At 39.6% G+C, this 21,753-nt stretch overlaps 1 protein-coding gene across 7 annotated transcripts in view; it reads right to left on the reverse strand.

The window, feature by feature from the left end:
• The window catches only part of tns1a (tensin 1a), a 120,449-nt gene that overhangs the window by 24,281 nt on the left and 74,415 nt on the right, over positions 1 to 21,753 (reverse strand). For all 7 annotated transcript variants that reach the window (XM_035911818.2, XM_087836020.1, XM_087836021.1 and 4 more), the window contains 12 exons: positions 21,057 to 21,106; positions 19,433 to 19,604; positions 19,205 to 19,255; positions 18,984 to 19,106; positions 17,778 to 17,842; positions 17,160 to 17,243; positions 12,697 to 12,809; positions 12,543 to 12,603; positions 12,348 to 12,423; positions 12,084 to 12,213; positions 11,381 to 11,446; positions 8,536 to 8,661 (listed from right to left, as the gene is read on the reverse strand). In XM_035911818.2, the coding sequence (XP_035767711.2) occupies positions 8,536 to 8,661; positions 11,381 to 11,446; positions 12,084 to 12,213; positions 12,348 to 12,423; positions 12,543 to 12,603; positions 12,697 to 12,809; positions 17,160 to 17,243; positions 17,778 to 17,842; positions 18,984 to 19,106; positions 19,205 to 19,255; positions 19,433 to 19,604; positions 21,057 to 21,106 (1,117 nt within the window). The remainder of the gene's footprint in view (positions 1 to 8,535; positions 8,662 to 11,380; positions 11,447 to 12,083; positions 12,214 to 12,347; positions 12,424 to 12,542; positions 12,604 to 12,696; positions 12,810 to 17,159; positions 17,244 to 17,777; positions 17,843 to 18,983; positions 19,107 to 19,204; positions 19,256 to 19,432; positions 19,605 to 21,056; positions 21,107 to 21,753) is intronic.

Below are 21,753 nucleotides of genomic sequence, written 5' to 3' on the forward strand. Positions count from 1 at the left end.
TAATGTATTAAATATAATTGACTTTATTTTAGCTATGTTGTAGAATAAGTTCAAAGACATACAGTGAAGTTTTTACATTACTCTATGCACACAGTGGGGTAATTACATCGCTGCTGATTCCACAGGAATTAAGAGCTTCTGTTTTTAAACAAAATGGACTTGATTAATTGATCATCAGTGTGAAGTGAGGAGTTTTGGCAGTTTGCTGGATGGGAGCATTCAGGTGTGTAAACACAATGCCGCAGTCGTTCCAGGAGTGGATGTTCCATCAAGGTCAGACAATGCTCAGAAAAACTGCAAAGAAACTCAAGAGCTACACCTCAGACTCTACAGGTTTCATGAGGGTACAATTTGAAAAAAGACTGAACAAGTGTGTTTAGTATGGTTTCCAGGAAAAACACCTTATTTTAAAAATGACAGTTTGTTTTAGGTTATCACAGGTGAATCTTTACAAACCCAATGACTTCTAGAACAATGTCCTTTGGACAGATTAGACAAAAGTGCAGACAGAACCAGCACATGTGCACAAAAGACCTCATCATCAACTCTCAAGAATGGTGGTGGAGGGGTGATGATTGTTTTACAGTCACAGGACCTGGGTAACTTGCATTAGACCATGAACTCCACTGTATAGCAAAGTGTTCTAGAGTCAAATGTGAGGCCATTTGTCCCAATGGCGAAAGCTTGGCTGGGTCATGTAACAGGACAATGATCTCAAGCGCAGCAACACATCTACCACAGAATGGCAGAATGAAGGTATCACAATTGTCCAGTCAAAGCACAGACCTCAGTGTGATTAAAATAATGTGGCAGGATCTTATGAAACCTGTGCATAAACGATTGCCTGCAAATATCATTGAACTGAAGCCAATGTAAATAAGAGTGAGCCAAAATTCCTCCAAAATAATGTGAAAGTCATGCACATAAAACAATCACTTCAAAGTGCAATAATTTTGCTAAAGGTGGTTCTACAAGCTCCTAAATCGTTATGCACATTTTTTACTTGACTATATTAAATGATCCAATAAGATCATGACTGGCAACAAAGCTTTGAACATACAGAGGCAGGCCTGCACATGCACAAACATCTATATACATACATGCGGTGATGTCAGCAACTCATCCAATGTCGCACAGGAGGATGTGACATTCACCTTCACAGCTTTCATACCACCGTGACGACGGCAAGTCTGCATGCCACCAGAGGGTGACTGGGTTTGACTGACAAATGACTGACTTGCCCTAAAGAGCTGTGTTCATGTGTGTATATGTGTGTGTGTGAGCGTGAGGGTGATATTGCAAATATTGTGCATCAATTTCAGTTATGGAATCATTAATTTTAAAACATATATGTGTGTTTTTTTATTGAAAATTCCTGAAAAAATACAAATCTATTAAAGCCAAGCTGAGCTATTTTACTTTTCTAAAAACAAAAATTTCAGCCACGTCCTGGACTTCACAGCAGAAAATCAGAGAGAAAGTGAGACAGGATGATGTGACAGTCCATCGGTGAAAAGGTGTCATGGTTGGCGTATCAGTGACTGGCACAAGGAAAACTGTCGCTGCCGTGGTTTTATATTTGCCATGTCTGTCTCTCGGTCTATCTGTCACTGTCCGGCTGTCACAGTTTGAATTGAGGTGATGCGTCTGTATCAGTGTCTGTCTCCGAGATTACTTTCAGGGTGATGTCATCCATCTGTCTCTCTGTCATCTGAGTAACTGTCATAAAAAGCTATGTCTGACCGTCTGCCAGCAGCATCTGATTCATGTCAACTCATTTTTATTCATGCAAGAGAAGAACTGTCAGATCAAGCTGGAGATTGGAAGATATGGGATTTCTTGTTAAGCTAAACCTCAAAGAACCATTTTTACCATTTTGGGGTGAAGCTCGATGTAAAATAAGGGCGATAACAACAATAGGAGGCCATGAAGTACCATTATTGCAAATTTGTGTTGCAACGTGGGTCCATCTGTACAAAAATGTCATTAGCAGGGATTTAAAGTGTGGATTTCAATGTGCTGTTTTCTACAGTATAATTGATAACATGTTCTAGTTGCTGCAGGAGAAAAAGACAGGAGCTCTGAATACCAGTAACAAGTAAAAGTTAAAATATCCAAATCTTTATTCCCAATCTAGAGGTCGCACGCAGAAGAGGAACACTGCTGAAAGGCAAGTTCCAGTAAACATGCACAAGGCCGCACAAAAAGCAATAACACTAGAAATCATGAAAATGTAGAATTTAAACTTGAAATGCACAACAATGTTTGGAAAGGTAGAAGAGGAAATGAAAGTGGTGAGAAGAAAAGCAAAAACAGGAAGCAGAAACTGCTTAAGCACAACAAGGTAGTGAGCAGTTACAAAATAACAAGTGTCATTAAGTAACAGTACATTTTTTAAGTAACAGTAACATAATACATTACTGTTATTACATTTAGTAATTACATAACAATTAACAGGTAAATATTGCTTTCTGGGTAATTTAAGAAATGTAACGAGTGCTAATTTTGAGAGAAATTTTGAAGCTGTACCAATTCCTGGTGGCAGATCAAATGTGTGCATCGAATCTTACAAGGAGACTGTTTCTGATTGGGTCATTTCCAAACTCTTCCCAGCTTTCTACAAGTTATGATTGGCTCTCATCACTCCAGAACATTTTCATCTCCTTTTTATTCCTTTCATCACCGTTTTTGTGCTCGAGCATGAGTTTTTACTTAGCTATTGTCTTGTTTTTGTCAGAAAATAAAAGGTTGGCGGGAGAAAATTTGGTCAGCAAAATTAACACTGGAGTAGTGCAGCTGATTACTTTCTCTGGCATGCAATTAAGTAACTCTTAAGAAAAGTAATGAGTAATGTGTAATATCCAACCAAACATCCATCCATCCAGTTCAGGGTCAGGGGCAAAAGATTGTCAAAGGCTATATTTGTCCTGAAATGTAATGTTTTCCTAGGCTTCATCATCCTGTCACATGCCTTTCTGAAGCAAAATGCTGCATGTCAGGGCATTCAAATGTGACAGCAACAGGTCCCAATAAAGCGTCAGTATGTGATGAGCAGAACATCAGAATTAGAATCACACCAGCATATCTGGCGTGCCTGTCTCTGGACGTGGCGTGGTCTGCTAACTGGCACACGTGACATCATCAAGACATCATCATCTGCATGCTGTCTGCACAGGTGCCGGTCTGTCATCCCCTGACTCTGTCAGAGCTTTCCACGACCATATTTACCTCTGCTGCATTCCTATAGCACCGATATACAAATGTGCGGGTTTTTTTCTGTTTTTTTATGACACATTTCTTAATATTTGACAACTTAACATGAGTAAAATGTATGTTACATACTGGATACTAACAGTCATAAATGAGCCTGCGTTGACCAAAGCTGTTTGAAAAATGGGAAAAAGCAGGGTGGCAGACAGCGAGAATTTATATAAAGCTACACGGAGACATCGAGGCAGACAGTAGGAGAAAGGAGGCATTAAGAGATGGGGACACGCTCAGCAGGGTTTCCATTGCTGGGATTTGAACCTGCTGCCACCGCTCACTGTGCTGTCAGCAAGAAGTCTAACTAGAAGCATTATGTGGTCATGTGAGGCACACACGTGCAGGCTGCTTTTAAAATACCCCACTGCGCTCCATGTCTCAGGGTTTTATCTCTGCAAACGTTTAATGTGTACAGTAGATCTGTCAGTAAATGTTCTCAATTCAATTATATAGCTTTTTAATAATAAATAATGGCAATGACTGAGGAAAAAAAACACCACAACCAGTGTCTGTCTGTCACTGGAGCGACACAGAATGCAGAAGCTGGGTTTCCGTTAGGATAACAGGCAGGGAGGTTACTATCAGCCTGCAGTACCACACACTGTGTTTGTCCAAGTCAGAACAGCTGTTTGGTGTCGGCCTGTGTGCTTCAGACACACCGCTGCCCGCTCAAGCAGAGAGAGAATGATTAAGTCGAGTCTAATTAGGGATCATCTGTCAATGAGTATCTGCTGAGCAACTGAAGGTAAGTCAGACTCAACAGTTTAATCTCGCGTAACAGTTTTTAAACAGATCTTGGAATATAATCTTGTATAATTTTGTATCATCTCATGCGGCCAAATTTTCAACTCACTACAAAAGTTACGATTGTTCAAACATCGTTTTAAAAGGAAATTCATTCCTACATGAACTGTGTCACAGTCCAAGCTTTCTGCAGCTCACACGACGTTACCAGCCAACCGAGGTCCCTAATAGTTTTGGTGTACCCAAATTGCAGCCCGCTCATAAAATGTTCCACACACAAATTGCTCGCTCCATGAGTCATTTTATGCCACATAGGTGCCAAACACACAGGAAGCAACACTGTCGACATGGAAACCTAATAAACAGACAAACAGACTCAACTATAGACCGAATAGACAGAAATGTGTACTCTCTCTCTGTAATTTTTTCTGGGCAACAGTGCAAGGAGATGCTAGTCTAAAAGCAAAGTGATGTATATATAAAATGAAATACCATAAAAAGGAGTTTATCCAGAGAAAAACATAGCAACAATATAATTAAAAAAATATATACAACTTGAAAACATCTGACACAATTACTTGAGATTGACAGAGATTTAAAGTTAAGAAAGTTGCTAGTGGTAATTGAAAGGCTACACAGAACCACTCACCAGTCAGTGCTTTCCAGCTGCTCTTCTTCTGTCCTTGACTTTATGTCATTCCTAATTCTGTCACTATTTTTTTTTCTTTTCCCAATGCACTCAGACCTCACAGTCTCAAATCAAATCCTCACTTGTATTACGCCTCAAATGTAAAACGTCTTCGCTTCTCTCAGCCTCTCTGTCTCTGTCTCTCTGTCGGTCTCTATCCAGCTATTCCAGACATGTTTCAGGGCTCAGCCCCAGCCAAATATGGGAGGAGGCCGGCGAACGAGGAAGGCGGCCTGCGCTGTCAGTGGGCATGCTGCCCTACTGTACACCACACAGACACAGAAACACACACAGACACACTCTCCAGTGGCAAGGTTGTTTTTAGAGGCTGTTTCCATTCTTTATAGATGAGTTATCTAACAATCATTTTATGTAATGCTCTTATGATTCTTTAGAAACTTATGGAAAACCTGATGAAGGTGAGGAAGCACTTCTAAATGTTACTGCAAACTCTTAAGGACTGAATTACAAAACACAAATGTATCCAGCACCAAATGATGGTGTTAATTCATTAGACTTCATAAAATATAGCGAAAGGGGTCCAAATATATTTGATATTTGTATCAGTGCTTTGATACTGATGGAGACTAATTATGCCTAAATCAAACATATTGTGTCCTTTACTGCAAAAGTCTGGAGTCATCCTTCATTCTTTTGTATTTTGGTAGGAAAATGCGGTATAGGCACAGTGATTTATTAAAATGTTTGAACATACATGAAAATATAGTATGTTTATCTGTCAAGATGATCTCAAACTGCTTCAGCAATGTTAAGGTGGAGAGGCCAATCCATGATTTACAGCGTTCATTTTTGAATAAAATGTTTTCCAGTTGGTATTGCATGTTGGATCGAACTCTGGTGGTACTGTTATGTGTTTGTAATTCAGTCAGTGGTGTTAGAGATTTTCTTAAAAGTGAAATGTATCCCAAACCATGACACTGTAGACAGTGTTGTACCTCTTTCCTGACCTCCAACATACATACTGATGATGATTTGGATTCAACACTCCATCAGACAAGTTTTTGTGTAATTTTCATACCTCAGTCTTTTCTCCCTGTTTCCCTTCACTAAGAATAGGTTCCTGACAGCCGCCCTTCCACTGAGACCACTTCTAACGAGGCTTTAGTGAACAGTAGAAGGATCAGCTTTTCTGATTTCTTAAGGACATGACTTTCAGATACTGTTCATTTGCTGTAGGTATTTTTTTGGCCAGCCACTGCGCAAAATGCCAAGATACACCAAGTTTTCACAATTTAAAATACAATACAATTTAAACAATATTTTTTTGTTAATTATTAAAAACTCATAGGTCAGTGTTAAGTTTCTTAATAATTATATACTTAAAAAAACAATCTGGAAAATGTTCACGTACAAGGATTGGGCTGAAAATGAGTGAAAAAACTGCCAATGTCCAAGGAAAAACATTGAAAAACCTTCAGAAAGTTGGACAGCTGTTGCTCAAGACAATGTTAAAAAAAGTTTAAAAAAAAATCGGACTCCCTGCGAACCAAATGCAAGAAATGAGTGATGGCTCAGGTCTTCTACCCCCACCTGTCATGAAATCCCTCAATTCTGCTACAATAGCGTGTTCCTTGGCTTTTTAGCCAGGCCATTAGTGATGACAAGACCAGACCAGTTAGAGGTTCGGAGCTATGATTATTAGTTTATCCTTGGAAAATGTTGTCTTCTTAAGGGGTTAGCAGCCAAGCTGAGGTACAAATCTCTATGGCCACCCATTGGGCAAAATGGTTGCCTTTTTACTGATTTGACCTCTGGGCCAACAGCTGCCTCCAGACCACAGGGCTTCTAGTGGAGCAAAGGGAAGCCGACAAACACAAGGTGCACTACATAAACATGCACTCCTGCATACCTCATGAAAAACTGCAACAGAGCTGCACTAACATGCAAATATTTACAAGCACACAGACCAGCTTGCATGCCCATATAGAGCAAAAAACACTGTATAATACAAACAGCCGGGCACATACCAGACTCCTCTCCTTTTTTTGTCCATGTGCCTGTGCGTCAGTATGAACCACACACATCTCTAAGCTACCAAATCCTTCAGACCTTTTTAAGATGACCGTCTTTCACCGAGTTCTCTCAACTGGATTTCCAAGGTCAGTGGACTGTTAAAAATGGCGTCAGGAAGAGCTCGCCAAACCTCAAAAGTATTCAGACATCAACACCTGAGGATGAAGCGTTTGTTCAATTATTTAAATGAGACCCGACGAGTGATCATTGTCCACTGAGCTGGAGCAGTTAAAAATAGGCCATTCTGTCATAGAGCTTATAAGAGTTTGGAGTTTGTGTGGGCTTGCCAACTCAAATGTACATCGTACACGTGATTAACCTTTTTTCACAGAGGTGGTTATATTTTATCAAACGCCAAAAAGAAGATTGTTCACCAGTCTTGTGTTAACCAATTCTTTGAATCTTGCATTTTCAGTTTTGTGTCTTCCAAAACAACTAAGGTACAGAGCATCCCCTGTCGATCCAAACCTTGTGAATACAGACACCATATTCCTGCGCAAGTCTCGACTCAGCATCCACACGCCCGCATCCAAGTGTAAGAGCGAAGCCTGCAATTAGAGAGATGAATACACTGGCTGGGAGTTTTTTGTTATTTTTTTCTGCTGAGTGCTGCGAACACCGCTGCCCATTCAATTAGGATCAAACTTGCAATCCTGGCGATTCCCACTGACCTTCCTGCAGCACAGCAATTACTGCAACGGTTCTCTGGGGATGTTCATAAAAATGAAATGGGTCTTTGCAAAGCTGGAAGAAAAAAATCCCATATATAAAAGTGGACGCAGCACTACAAAGACTGCCAAGTCCTGACTCAACCAAGGGTGACTACATCCTCCTGTTTGTGCAGATTTCTTTGATTAACAGCAGTAATCATGAATCTCATCATTACTGAGAGGATCCAAGGGACCGTGCCAGACTGGCAGCTATTGTAAGTAGCCAAAAATACATTTTACGAACTGCAGAAGCAGTGATGATGATGATGATGTGTTAGTGATTCCACTTCTCCAGTTGTTCATTTGCACACTGGATATATAAACATTAACAAAAGCCAAACGCTATGTAAAGTAGGTTTGTAGCATATTCGTGAGAAAGCTACAACATAAGCTACAAGGACATGCGTACTTTTGCATTACATGGCTGACAATCAGACAAGCAAACATTCCTTTCTTTGTGCCATATTTCAAAAATCAGGGCTCTGAAGTAAAAAATACTTTAGATAAAAAAAACAAACACAGCTTCTATAATGGGTGTTTAGCATTTTATGGAGTGCCCGCATTTTAAGTTCTGGACTCCTGGCACAGAAGCAATAGCTCAGAGTGGAGAGAAATGAATAGGGGCACTTGCGGGAGTTAGGCCCGGTGGTGTTTTAAGTTACACCCCCCTCAGGGAGGGAGCAGCCAGTAACAGGGTGACTGACGCCCCCTATTTCTTCAGCAGCTATTTAAAGTCCTAACTGACAAGCTGGGAGAGTAGCAGGAGGAGGAGGAGGAGGGTGTAGGGCTTTACAGGAAATCCTTCCCTTTGGTCAAGGCTCTAGATCTTGATCTGATAAGGGTGAGGAACTTGATTTATCTGTGAAAGATAGGTTGGTACTTATATGTATTATTATTATTATTACAAACTATATATATGATTTTGTTTCTGTTTTCTGTTTCAGTCTTCTTCATATTTGTATATTCCAGTGTGTACAAAAAGCAGTAATCTCCTATCCAGGTGGTTCATTCAAAAAAGTCAGGTTACCTGGTTGACATTTTTCCCTATTTAGAATTTCGCCTCTCCAAAATAGTCACTGTATGTCATTTGCATACCGTGGTCAGCATCTGCAGCTTCCTCACAGCGATGGCTGAAACTCTCATATGAGTCCCAGCGGATCAGAGGGTCCTGGGTGTTGTAGTCCACTGAAACACTCGGCCCATTCTCCAAGTGACTCAGGCCTGTGGTTCACACAAGTAACATCATCATACAGGGCACTGTCATATTAGAACGTTTATATACAGCGACAATATTTGAGGTTGGAATGGCCTAAAACATTTAATAATAAGTTATCTTCTATTAGTCTGTACATTTGAAATGGAGTTCCTCTATCAGTGGTTTGTGGCTATATTGACTTACACTCTGTTATTGGGAAAAACCACTTTTGATTAATCAGCATTTTTATATTAAAGTATTTGTGTATAAAATTCATTACGCTTAAATAACAAATGTTGTTTTATTCTTAAATAGTGTTTTTTCAAACACAACATTGATTTGTTTGGGATAAATCTTCTGTTATCACTACGTTTTCTTTTTGCTATTTTATTTTTTATGCTAACACATTTCTCATGACTTTTACTCTCAACGGATTCTTTGGTTGACTCTGATGCATTTACATTAACGTACATTATGCTTTCGCATCAAGTTTATTAATGTAAATAGTTCCTTTATAAACATTTTTTTTTTTAAAAGAAAGAAGTATCATATTTTAACACACTGACACATTTAAACCACCACCCAATGTAAGGTCTATGACACAGCTGCCCTAAATTAACAATATTGGTAATTACAAAAATAATTTCTTACATACAGTGGGGCAAAAAAGTATTTAGTCAGCCACCGATTGTGCAAGTTCCCCCACTTAAAATGATGACAGAGGTCAGTAATTTGCACCAGAGGTACACTTCAACTGTGAGAGACAGAATGTGAAAAAAAAATCCATGAATTCACATGGTAGGATTTGTAAAGAATTTATTCGTAAATCAGGGTGGAAAATAAGTATTTGGTCACCTCAAACAAGGAAAATCCCTGGCTCTCACAGACCTGTAACGTCTTCTGTAAGGAGCTTTTCTGTCCCCCATTCGTTACCTGTATGAATGGCGCCTGTTTGACCTCATCATCTGTATAAAAGACACCTGTCCACAGCCTCAACCAGTCAGACTCCAAACTCCGCCATGGCCAAGACCAAAGAGCTTTCGAAGGACACCAGGAAAAGAATTGTAGACCTGCACCAGACTGGGAAGAGTGAATCTACAATAGGCAAGCAGCTTGGTGTGAAAAAATCAACTGTGGGAGCAATCATCAGAAAATGGAAGACATACAAGACCACTGATAATCTCCCTTGATCTGGGGCTCCACGCAAGATCTCATCCCGTGGGGTCAAAATGATCATGAGAACGGTGAGCAAAGATCCCAGAACCACACGGGGGGACCTGGTGAATGACCTGCAGAGAGCTGGGACCAAAGTAACAAAGGTCACCATCAGTAACACACTACAACGGCAGGGAATCAAATCCCGCAGTGCCAGACGTGTTCCGCTGCTGAAGCCAGTGCATGTCCAGGCCCGTCTGAAGTTTGCCAGAGAGCACATGGATGATACAGCAGAGGATTGGGAGAATGTCATGTGGTCAGATGAAACCAAAGTAGAACTTTTTGGTATAAACTCAAGTCGTCGTGTTTGGAGGAAGAAGAATACTGAGTTGCATCCCAAGAACACCATACCTACTGTGAAGCATGGGGGTGGAAACATCATGCAATGGGGCTGTTTTTCTGCCAAGGGGACAGGACGACTGATCCGTGTTAAGGACAGAATGAATGGGGCCAAGTATCGTGAGATTTTGAGCCAAAACCTCCTTCCATCAGTGAGAACTTTGAAGATGAAACGAGGCTGGGTCTTCCAACATGACAATGATCCAAAACACACCGCCCGGGCAACAAAGGAGTGGCTCCGTAAGAAGCATTTGAAAGTCCTGGAGTGGCCTAGCCAGTCTCCAGACCTCAACCCCATAGAAAATCTGCGGCGGGAGTTGAAAGTCCGTGTTGCTCGGCGACAGCCCCAAAACATCACTGCTCTTGAGAAGATCTGCATGGAGGAATGGGCCAAAATACCAGCTACTGTGTGTGCAAACCTGGTAAAGACCTATAGTAAACGTTTGACCTCTGTTATTGCCAACAAAGGTTATGTTACAAAGTATTGAGTTGTATTTTTGTTATTGACCAAATACTTATTTTCCACCCTGATTCACGAATAAATTCTTTACAAATCCTACCATGTGAATTCATGGATTTTTTTTTCACATTCTGTCTCTCACAGTTGAAGTGTACCTCTGGTGCAAATTACTGACCTCTGTCATCATTTTAAGTGGGGGAACTTGCACAATCGGTGGCTGACTAAATACTCTTTTGCCCCACTGTATCTGTAATGGTTAATCCAAACATTTGTGCACATAAATATTGTTCTTTTCCATGAACTTTCAAATTTGCTGTTTAACAAAACAGCGGAAAAAAAGGAAGGAAAGCACACTATTGTTTTTTGATTAAGAGCTGATATCACTGTTTTTGTGCCGGCTCAGATTTGGGGGCGATAATGTGCATTCAGTATCTTATTTACCTAATAAATAACTACATATACGTAGTTAGTTTACATATATCCATTTTCCTGTTTTATTTTTATAACAGGTGGTCTAATAAATTCAGGGCCTGCATACATGCACACTTATGAACCCCTGGTATTCTCCGAGAGCTTCAATTAAAATAATACATTTTAAGAAAATTATTTTTTTGAATTTTGAAAATAAAAATAAAAAACTTGCAATGGCTAATACATCAGATCTCAGTTCTAAATGTTGAAAAAAACATGTGATGTTAACAATCAATTTCTCCTTTCCAAAAATGGATTACCTTTGATTTTCTCCGGTCCGTATGAGAACACGAACTCCACCTTCCCATACTCTGGAAACCTCTCATCTGCAGACACACACAGCGAGAAAATCTTTGTTTTTTAAAACCATGAAAGCATGTGTGGATTTCACATCAAACAAAGGCACGGTTACAATTTATTATACATAGGGTTTACTATTTTACAGTTTTTCTGTATGAATCTAAATTACTTATCCAAATTCAAATCAATTGTGCAAATTTAGTGTGAATTTGATCTTCCTTTAATAAGAAATCTCTGGTTACTTATCACCATAATCACAGTATTACTGTAAGTGAATGCTTTCTGCTTCACCACCAGAGGACCCTGTTTACTGTGAAACTGTGGGGAACACTGTCCTCCTGCATCAGGACCCATGAATTTTTCCATGCTGCAAACCAGAGATCCAAGCAGCAGATAGAAGAGCGTCAGACACTGAAGCCATTATACAGTCTTGAGGTAACATTTTGATTAGTCTAGGTCAACACTAGGACAGTGAACACCACCAGTCTTTTGTGTATAAACACATAAGTCATAAAGCGTTTGCCATATCAGTGCTAATCTTGTGTATTTTTAAAAAATAACCCTTTTTGAGATACATAACCTTGATTCACAAAAACTCTATACAACTGTATGTTTTTAAGTGTCAAACAGTGTGTTGTGTAAATCCACCCAAATTAAAATTACCTTTGAAGGTCTCGTCCAGCTCACTCTTCCCAAAAACCACCCCAAGATCATGGATGGCACAAGTATGGAACTGCACCCTGAACACAACATCTCTGGTTGGGCTTCTGTATCTCTTGTGGTAACACTTGAGCTAAGTTTAACAGATAATAGAGAAAAAATGGAGAAACATCATGAGACTCTATATAATATTAGGAAAATGTAAAGAAAAAAGGTAAATGGAAGGAAACTGTTGCTTAAGTAAAGAAACATTTTTTGTTATCTTACCAGGATGTCTCCCTTAAGAAGCAGTCCAGGTTCAATGGTGATACAGATACTGGTGTTGCTGTCCCCTTGCACATTGCTACAGTTAAAAAGACAAAACACTAACCTTTAAAATAAAATTACTTTTCACCTCACAGGTTCATTTTATGCCTGAATTCAAACACAAACCACGCTAAACTAGAATAAAAAATCCCATACTATATTCCTGACGTGTAGACTGGTTGCATTGCCTGGTAGATTTTCAGGAAAGGACGGCAACCTGTGAAGTGATATAAATAAGAAATCTGAAATGTGTTCAAGAAAAACAGTTTTTTCTAGGTTTTTTTTTTTTAATTTACTGGTAGATGCTCACCTCCTTTGGACTCAAAGTTAGGTATGCCGTGCATGATGACGTGATGCAGGAACAGAGGCTTGTTGTTGATTTTTATGTGTCCTGACAGAAGGCCGTTGAAGTATCGCACATACCTGGACACAATGAAAAGTAAGCACTCAGTCCCAAAGTCTTTACAGATCAAGCTTAAAGATGAGGACAGATAACAAAACTGCAGGTTTTCCTCTCTCCCTTCACTTGAATCTTCATAGGCCTTTATTTTAAACAATGCTTTAGAAAAACCCATAATGACATGTTATTATTACAAGGCATGAAAATGCTTTAGAGTGTAAGTAAGAGAGGGAATAAAAAACTAAAAACAGCAGACTAAGGGTGATAGCTTCGGGTGTTAAGGTTGTGCAGCCAAAGAAGTAATAAGATTGGATGGATTATTTTGGAACTAGAAGTCTTCTGTTATTGGTACTAGTCACTTGTAACTGAACAAACCTTTGATAAAGTGATTCTTTGGACCTGATGTGAACAATAGAATGAATGTTAGAAGATTGCCTGTATTACGGGGAAATGCTCTCTGGGGATCATGAATATCTTCACAAAATCTCATGGCAAACAGCCGAATCCTTGTTGAGACATCTCTTTATCCTCCCACTAAGCACCTCCTGGCTAAGTTACACGCCAAATCCTCATCCTGCTCATTCGGTGCGGTTCACCTTTACCACCTGTGAGCTCCAACAAAACAGCCAGAACAAAATTTTGCTCGTTAAACAGCCTTTATCCACTTTGGGAAATGTCACACTGAGTTGATGTGTACGGAGGCCAGTTGGGGGTCTGCTGAGTTACTGTGGTCTGGTTGTTAATGATGATAATGATGATGGTACCGAACGTAACCTTGACCGCAGGGTTGCCACATGCACACGCCTTCCTTGCTCTGCTGTCAGTGGCCAGATGGTTTTGCCTCTGTGAAATTCAATTAGACCGAGCTGGGACGCCATGTTAGCAGTACTGAGATTAACAAAGGCTTGTAAGTATACCATATATGTGTGTGTGCGATATGACACATAATTACATTCTGTCTTATAACAAGAAAACATCCTGTGATAAAGGTCCTGGATGAGGCAGTGCCATTACAACGTCTTTTTGTCATTTTCTGTTGAGTTGATTTTCTTTTTTTAAACTCATACTGCTAGCAATTGTATTTATATAGCACATTTAATTACATGTAATCTCAATGTGCATATTAAAATTAAACCTAAAAAAAATCTAGTACTGTCAGATATACACTCAGTGATATATTAGGTATAACTACTCCATGATTTGTTGATGTAAATTTCTAACCAGGTAATTAGATGGCAGCAAAAAACTGCATTTAGTGATATAGGCTACGTTCACACTACAGGTCTTAATGCTCAATTCCGACTTTTTGATCAAATCCAATTCTTTTGTCTGCTCGTTCACACTACAACTAAAATGCGACAGCAAACGCGCTCTAGTGTGAATGCTCAAAGCGGCCCGCATGCGCAAAAGAAGACAACGCGCTCTGTTTAGACCCAGAGCAAAGAGTATTGTTTGACTGATGGCCCTTAATATAAAGACTTCGGACTTTACGTTTCCCAATTTTTGCTTTAAGTTATTTTGTTATTTACATAATAATGCAGATAACCTAATAATGATCCTTATTGCTGTTTTAGAGAGGAGCGGTGCTTCAAAGGATAGTTGCAGATTTCTGTCAGAATCTGCAGATTATACAGTACAAATAAAATATTCACGTTGTCTTCCCAACAGTTTCACTGACATCTACACTGGATGGCCAGGAAGCGTTCGCGATGTCTTCTCGGGTGCTTCTCCGGTGCTGATAATTGTCTTTTGTCAGTGACGTAAAAGACGGATTTAATGCGACATGACCGTTCAAACAGCAGTCACTTTCTAAAACATCGGATATGTATTGGATTCAGTACCACATACGAAAGTGACCCAGATCGGATTTGAAAATATCAAATATCAGTGTGCCGTTCACACTGTCATACCATGATCGGATATGGGTCGCATAGGGTCAAAAAAATCGGATTTGATGCGCTTTCGCCTGCAGTGTGAACGTAGCCTTAGATACGATGACTTGCTGAACTTCTAAGCATCAGAATGAGGAAGAAAGATCATTTAAGTGACTTTGAACACGGTTGTTGGTGCCAGACATGCTTATCTAAATTTGGTTGGTAGGGTCATGTAAACAACATAAAAGCGTGGATCCATCCTGGTTGGTATCAATGGTTCAGGCTTCTGGTGGTGTAATGGTGTGGAGGATATTTTCTCAGCACACTTTGCGGTCTTTAGTACCACGGGAGCATTGTTCAAACACCACAGTCAGTATTGACATGGTCAGTATTGTTGCTGACCATGTACATCCCTTTATGACCACAGTGTACCATCTTCTGATTTCTGCTTCCAGCAGGATAACACAGCATGTCACAAAACTCATGAACCTAACAGTGAGTTCACTCTTCTCAAATGAACTCTACAGTCACCAGATCTCAATCCAACAGACCACCTCTGGGATGTGAGATTCACATCATGGATGTTCAGCCAATAAATCTGCAGCAACTGTTTGATGCTGTCATATCAATTTGGGCGAAAATCTTTTGAGAAGTGTTTTCAGCACCTTGTTAACTCTATGCCATGAAGAAAAACTGAAGGTACTAGTGAGTTATACCTAACAAAGTGACCAGTGAGTCTATATTTTTAGCCAGACAGATTTCCAATTTTAAAGTTACAGGAGTAGAATAAAGCTGGGGTATGTGGGGTTCTGCTAATGCCATCACTTCACTGTACTGTGATCCTTATTCCTGTGATTTCTGTTCAAGTTCTTTGTGAGCAACTAGAAAAGCACATAAAACAGGTTAATGATGTTTTGTCCCATAAATTAAATCAGAACACTTCCAATCCTCTACACAAATGTTCACTGTGCTTTCTGCTGCATACTACTATTTTCACACTAATCATTTAATGACACTAAAATACTACACGTAACACCTTTAATCCTGCCTTTTACTGGCTTTCGTGGAAGCGGCGGCCTGAGAACATCTCCCACTCTTGATGTTAATGTCACACATTCCAGACCATAATGCTGCCAGTCTCTGGGGGCAGAGATAATTATATCCAAAGCAGGAAATAGCAGCGGGGCAGAGGGCAAGCCTATAGACCTGTTAAAGAATGACTGGCTGACTAATTCACAAGCTTAAATGAAGTGGTGTTAAGTCCCCTGGTGTTTCCTGTGTTCCTTCGCATATCCCCCATAACCTTTTTCCTGCTCATCCTTTCTGAAAATCCCAGATCAAGACACCAATCTTCTCATGTGAAGAAGGGAAACTGAGAGGGGTCAAGCCTTTTAGCAACCTCCCTGCCTAATATGCAAAGGCAGCTAATAATGTAAAAGGAGCAGATTTATGACTTAGAGAACAAGAAGACAGTGTCCCTTGAGTGAAAAGTACAACAAAAAAATAAATTGCTCAAATGTTTTTTAACCGTTCTTGATTGGTTTGACTGGCTCTGGTTTGGAGTTATACCACTGTATTGCAAAAAAGTGTAGATGAAGTCACGGAAAATATGCTGTGATATGCTTGAAAGACAAGAATGTACTGTCAGCAAGCGTTGCAGCCTCCCCGGAGACACCAGTGGAATTCCTCAGACAGACAAGACAAGATAGATGGCCTCTCTTGGTGCTGTTTCCTCTTAATTACCCTAATTAAAACAAAATTGGTGATAAACGGAAAAAAAATAGAAAGAATTTGCTCTGTAGAATTTTTCTAAGTCTAAATGGGAGAGATTAAGTTAACACACTCACTATTAAAAGCATGGAGCTGAGACATTTTCTTCCCTTTTTTTCAAAAACAAAATCCAAAAATCAAATCTCAGTTTCAGGGCTGTAGCTATAGCCTTGTCTGCTGGAGTTGAGTTTTGCAATTGCACTATTTTTAGATACAGGTAACTAGTTTCTTATTGGCATTCTTATTGAATTTGAATCTGATGGTCATAATTCTGTTAATTTTGACAAAACCATCAAACATGGATATATTACTCTACTAATCGGAAAGTTAGTGTTTCAACCCTTGGCCACTTCAAAGCATCCTTAGGAAAGGGTCCTAATCCTAAGTTGCTCTCTGATCGTTCATTGGAGTGTGAATGTGTGAAAGCATTTGACCTAAATGCTGTGGTTAATGAGACATGTTGTATAAAGTGTTATGAGTGCTCAAGTACAGTAGAACTGTGTAAAATTACTAAGAAGTGTTAAATCCTCTACTAACCCTTCAGAGCCTTAGCATCAGTATTAAATGGGCTGCTAGAGTCCTTAAAGAGCTACTCCTTAATATGGTTTATGAAATTGTTGTTACAGTTGCTTAACAAATCAAATTTGGAAAGTAGTGGGCAAAGTGCTACAGTGTTCAGACTAGTTCACCTCATAGCAGATGTCAATAGGAAGTGAGGTAATAACTTACCTCCTCTGTGATGGCTGACCCACAGGAAGTGCTTTGTCTTCATAGAAGCGCCTCATTGCAAACCTGTCCAGTGCCTGGTCAGCACTTAGAGACACAAGAACTGGGTAAGTGATGTTATCCTTCACCACCGAACATTTTGAAGATTACAAAACAACAAGGAGAACAGCCTTTATTTTGGAAAACCTGCTGAGATTTAGAAATACCCCCCAGCATTCATCATTGATGAAGCAGCTTTCATTCCCCCAGGAACCCTCCCACCTATTAACATCTGGTAGCATTAAAGAATGATGACATTTTCAGAGCGTTTCTTCTCACAGAGCCAGAAAAATGAGCTGGCCAGAGTCGAGTGTTTAGCTGTTATAATCACATCGTTGTTTAATTTTCAAGGCTGCTGAAGTCCCAAACTTCAAGGTCTACCCGTGATGGATTGTTGCTCCTGTCCTTACATAACCCTTCGACGAGGAGATTTAAAGGATCAAAGCACGTAGATCAAACTTTTTCAGTGCTGACAGCCTAAAATGTTCACCTCTGTTTAAACTCAAACACCAACGCAATCTAATATGTAACACTACATTTTAACACGTTTTAGGCTGTGTCTGATCATGACATGTTTGATACCTTGCAGATATGTTGCTGTAATGCATGTAAGCAGCCACCACAACACCCGTTCGACCTCGGTTCCCCTGTGAAAGAAACACAAAACAGGGCTTGTTTAAATGATTTACAGAGTCAAGATGCGTAACAGGAAAATTGATGGGAATTAGGGAAGATTCCAAAAGGATCATTGAATTAATGATCAAGAAACAGAGCAGAAACAAATCCCCCTTCGATGGTAATAAATTGGTCTTCAAGCATTTTCACGTGTAATTGAAACCCAAAAGTTGGAGCTATATATAAATAATAATGTTTAATCATTCTGCTTGGTTAAAGCAGTCGGCTCAATTCGAGCATAAACTTTGTTGCTTGTCCTGCTTTATCTGGATACCATGTGCAAATACTCTGAAACAACAGAGGATTCATTGCATAACTTTCGGCTCGTTTCACAAGCAGCCAATTCCCGTACATGCCCATGTTACCAGCCATAGTTAAAATGACTACCAGAATTTAATGCTAAATTAATGCAAATTTTGCCTTTTGTAACATCTTTACTGGTGGTGACCACTTTAAATTTTAATACTTTGAATGACTGGCCTATCAAAGCTGAAAAAGTAAACTGAAACTCCGAATTGTTTTTGTGGAATTTTACCTTTTGGAGAAGTTTTAATACATAAGATATCCTTGTGTATCTCTAAAGTCTAAGCTTGCTAACCAAGCAAGCCAGAGTTATCCAAAGCTAGCCAAGTGTTAGCGCTCTAGACCAATTATGCTCACTTCTGATTACCTTAAAAACAGTGACAACCAGAATACGTAATAAGAACACCGGTGATACAGTAGCTCATCCAGCTCATAAGCCACTGCCTTGATAACAGTTTTGGGTGAAACCCAATTATGTGATCGCGGTGAATTATTTTGATTAAATTCACATGTTCACTTCAATTCACAGTGGGGACGTTTCACCACGGCATAAGGTCATTGGTCCTTCAGCTAGATGAGCTTAAAACAGTAGTCCATAGCTCAATGTGTGACTTCACAGTGATATGTTTTATGTCGAGCTATGAAACTGAATAACTACAAATTATGTTGATTTTATGAGATCAGCAATGAAAAAAATAATCACATTTCCATATTTAGAGGGAAACAATCTCTATGCCCAGCCAATAAATGTTCCAGCACATGACCGCCGCATTATAACAGATGTTTTTACACTTTGTTTTTCTGCCTTACCTTATTGTGCAGTACCACCACATTGCGTGTGTCTCCATTGAGCCACGTGTCAATGGCCTTGCACATGCTGCAGATCTTATCCAGTGCTGGCGCATGGTGGTCCGGCCAGCCAAACTCAAGAACCTGTGAATGATTATCAATGATGATTATGTCAAATGAGCTTTCGCTTTCGAAATTTGTTCTTCCTAACCATGAATATACAGTATATGTCGTGTTTGTACCTTATGGTTTAACTTTGTTAAGTCGCTCTGTCCTTCGCTCAGGTTGAGCACCTGAAATCAGGAAGAGAGTATATCAAAGCAACTGATGGACATGTGATGCATTTTAGAAAATCTTTGTTTTTTGTTTTCAAGGATATACTGTAACCATCTTCCAAAAAACCTGACGAACAGCAAACAAAAGTGTCAATACAGTCCTGTGCTCCAGTTTCAGCTGAGGGTATTTCTTACCAGATAGTGCTCGCCATGTTTTGACCGCAGCATTGTCGCCACCTCTTTGAGGTTGGTGTTGTAGCTTTGCTCCTCGGCCCCAGCGGGAAAAGAGACAGAGATGATTCTCTCTGTGATGTAGACCAGGTCGACCTCATAGCTCTCCTCCATGGCCTGAACCACACTCTGACTCCTGCAGAGGTAGAAGGTGCAGAAGGTCTTGAAGCTTGCCAGTGGCAGATTTTACATCACAGCACCATTTCACATGTTTGATTGGCAACAAGTTCTTTTCGAAGCAACATAAGCTGTGATTTCAAAGGGAATGGTCAACTCTATTGTATATAGATCTGCACTGATCAGAGTTCAATCACAGAGTCCACAGAGTTAAGCTCAGTTTGCAATATTCATTTGCAAACCCTACTGAGTTTGTCACATGTCATATAGTGTCATACAGGCTTAGACCCCCAACCAGTAAAGGGTTTTTAAGAATGATACCAATATTTTATAATTGAGAAATCACAAACATCAGACAATTTTCTTCCATTTGAAACATACAAAACATATCCGTGTTCTCTAATATTTAATATGTGTAGTTGTCCATACTATGGCGAGAGTGAAGTTTAAGTCACTCTGTTGCCAATAGGAAATCTGCTTGTACACAGTAGACACAGTAAATGCCAAAACCAGTACATCGGCAAACAGCTAATATCAGCCAAGCTTTACATAGCACACTGTACGTAATTATTTTAGTCTATCTACAGTTATAGCTGCCTGTGCAAACCGCTTTGCAACCATCTCCACCCCAGCCTCTCATTTTCATGCAGTTTCTGACTTGCTGTAAAATTAAATTTTTGTTGTGTTTGGGAAAAAGACCATCTTTATTACATCTCATTATGATAAATACAAATATAAATTAATAAAATATACTGGTACTTTTCAACATAGTTACTGTATAGTTGCCAGAAATTTTTAAGAGGCAACTCAATTTAGAAGGACACATCTTGTAAAGGATGCTTTGACCTTTTAACCTTATCAGCACTAATCATAAGTTTTCCAGTTCTATTCTAGTGCAGGATTGCGGCTGCTGTGAGAACGTTTCTTGAACTCTCTGATTTCTCTCTGGGATTAGCCAACAGAGTTTATCACAAACATCCACTTCATCACATGTAAACTCCTGCAGCTCACTCTTATATTTCTTGGAAAGGAAAAGATTTACAGTCCTTCTGTGACTGTTGACATGACCTCTTCCAATATTACGCAACCTATTTCACCAGCCAAACAGCGCAGTTTTTTGGGTTTTTTTGTTCTGTTTTGTTTTTGGTCAGCAGACATACGGTAAAGCCCTGCATGAGAAACAGCCATGCTTCAAGAATGACAAACAGCGGAGAATATGGAGTGAAAATTTACATTCCTACACACCCAGCACAAACAATCAGTTTCTAATCTTCATTAATAATAATCAAGGACTGTAATGACTTAAAGAGCTTATTAAAGACTAAACAATAATTTGGTAATCTTAGAAGTCATGCTGTTTAGATTGTAGAAAAAATAGATTAAATTTGTTCCACTTATGGAGCCCTTATTTCTCCTAATGAAAGCAGTGTGAACAACAATACAACATGGCTGTGTGATGGTGCTTTCTTACCGCGACTGCTTTCGCCTTATCTCCACGCTCTTGCAGGACCTCGCAGATCCCTGGTGAGCACATACACACAGACACACACAGGCAGATGGTGGGAGACAGAGGGAGAAAAATGATTCATAAGCAAACTCCATCTGGTAGTCATGATGATTTTATTGAATTACAGTCTGACATAAGCTATTAGGGAAAAGTCAGATCACAGACACAAAACTGAAACTGCTATGAAAAGATGGAGAGAGAAGAATCAGCTGAAACAGAATGATGAAAAGTAAAAGAAGCAGCTGACAAAAGAAGGCATTCAACCAAGACGCTTGACAAAAGGAACCGAGCAACAGAAAGAAGACAAAAAATAACGAAAAAGTACAAGAGGTGTAAAAAAAAAAAAAAAAAAAAAAAACAAGTATTGGAGTTGTTTTAACAGAAAATCATCCTGAACTGGGGTCTTGTCAAGACTCGAGCACACAATTAATTATCGTGTCCTTTACCCAGATATTTACAAAGGGAAGAGTGAGAACAGGTTGTTTCACTGTGACAGGGCTGCAGATGGAAAATGTTACTAAATATGCTTTACTGTCGAGGAATTGCTGCATAATAGATGCTAGAGTTGGCTCTTCCTCTTACTGCCTGTCGGCTGAGGGGATAACTCTGTGTGAGTCAGGAAGATGAAGCCATCTAAAAAGACAAAACGACTGCTGAATTA

The sequence above is a fragment of the Neolamprologus brichardi genome, chromosome 23, assembly GCF_056152115.1.
Source record: "Neolamprologus brichardi isolate AB-2024 chromosome 23, ASM5615211v1, whole genome shotgun sequence".
NCBI lineage: Eukaryota > Metazoa > Chordata > Actinopteri > Cichliformes > Cichlidae > Neolamprologus > Neolamprologus brichardi.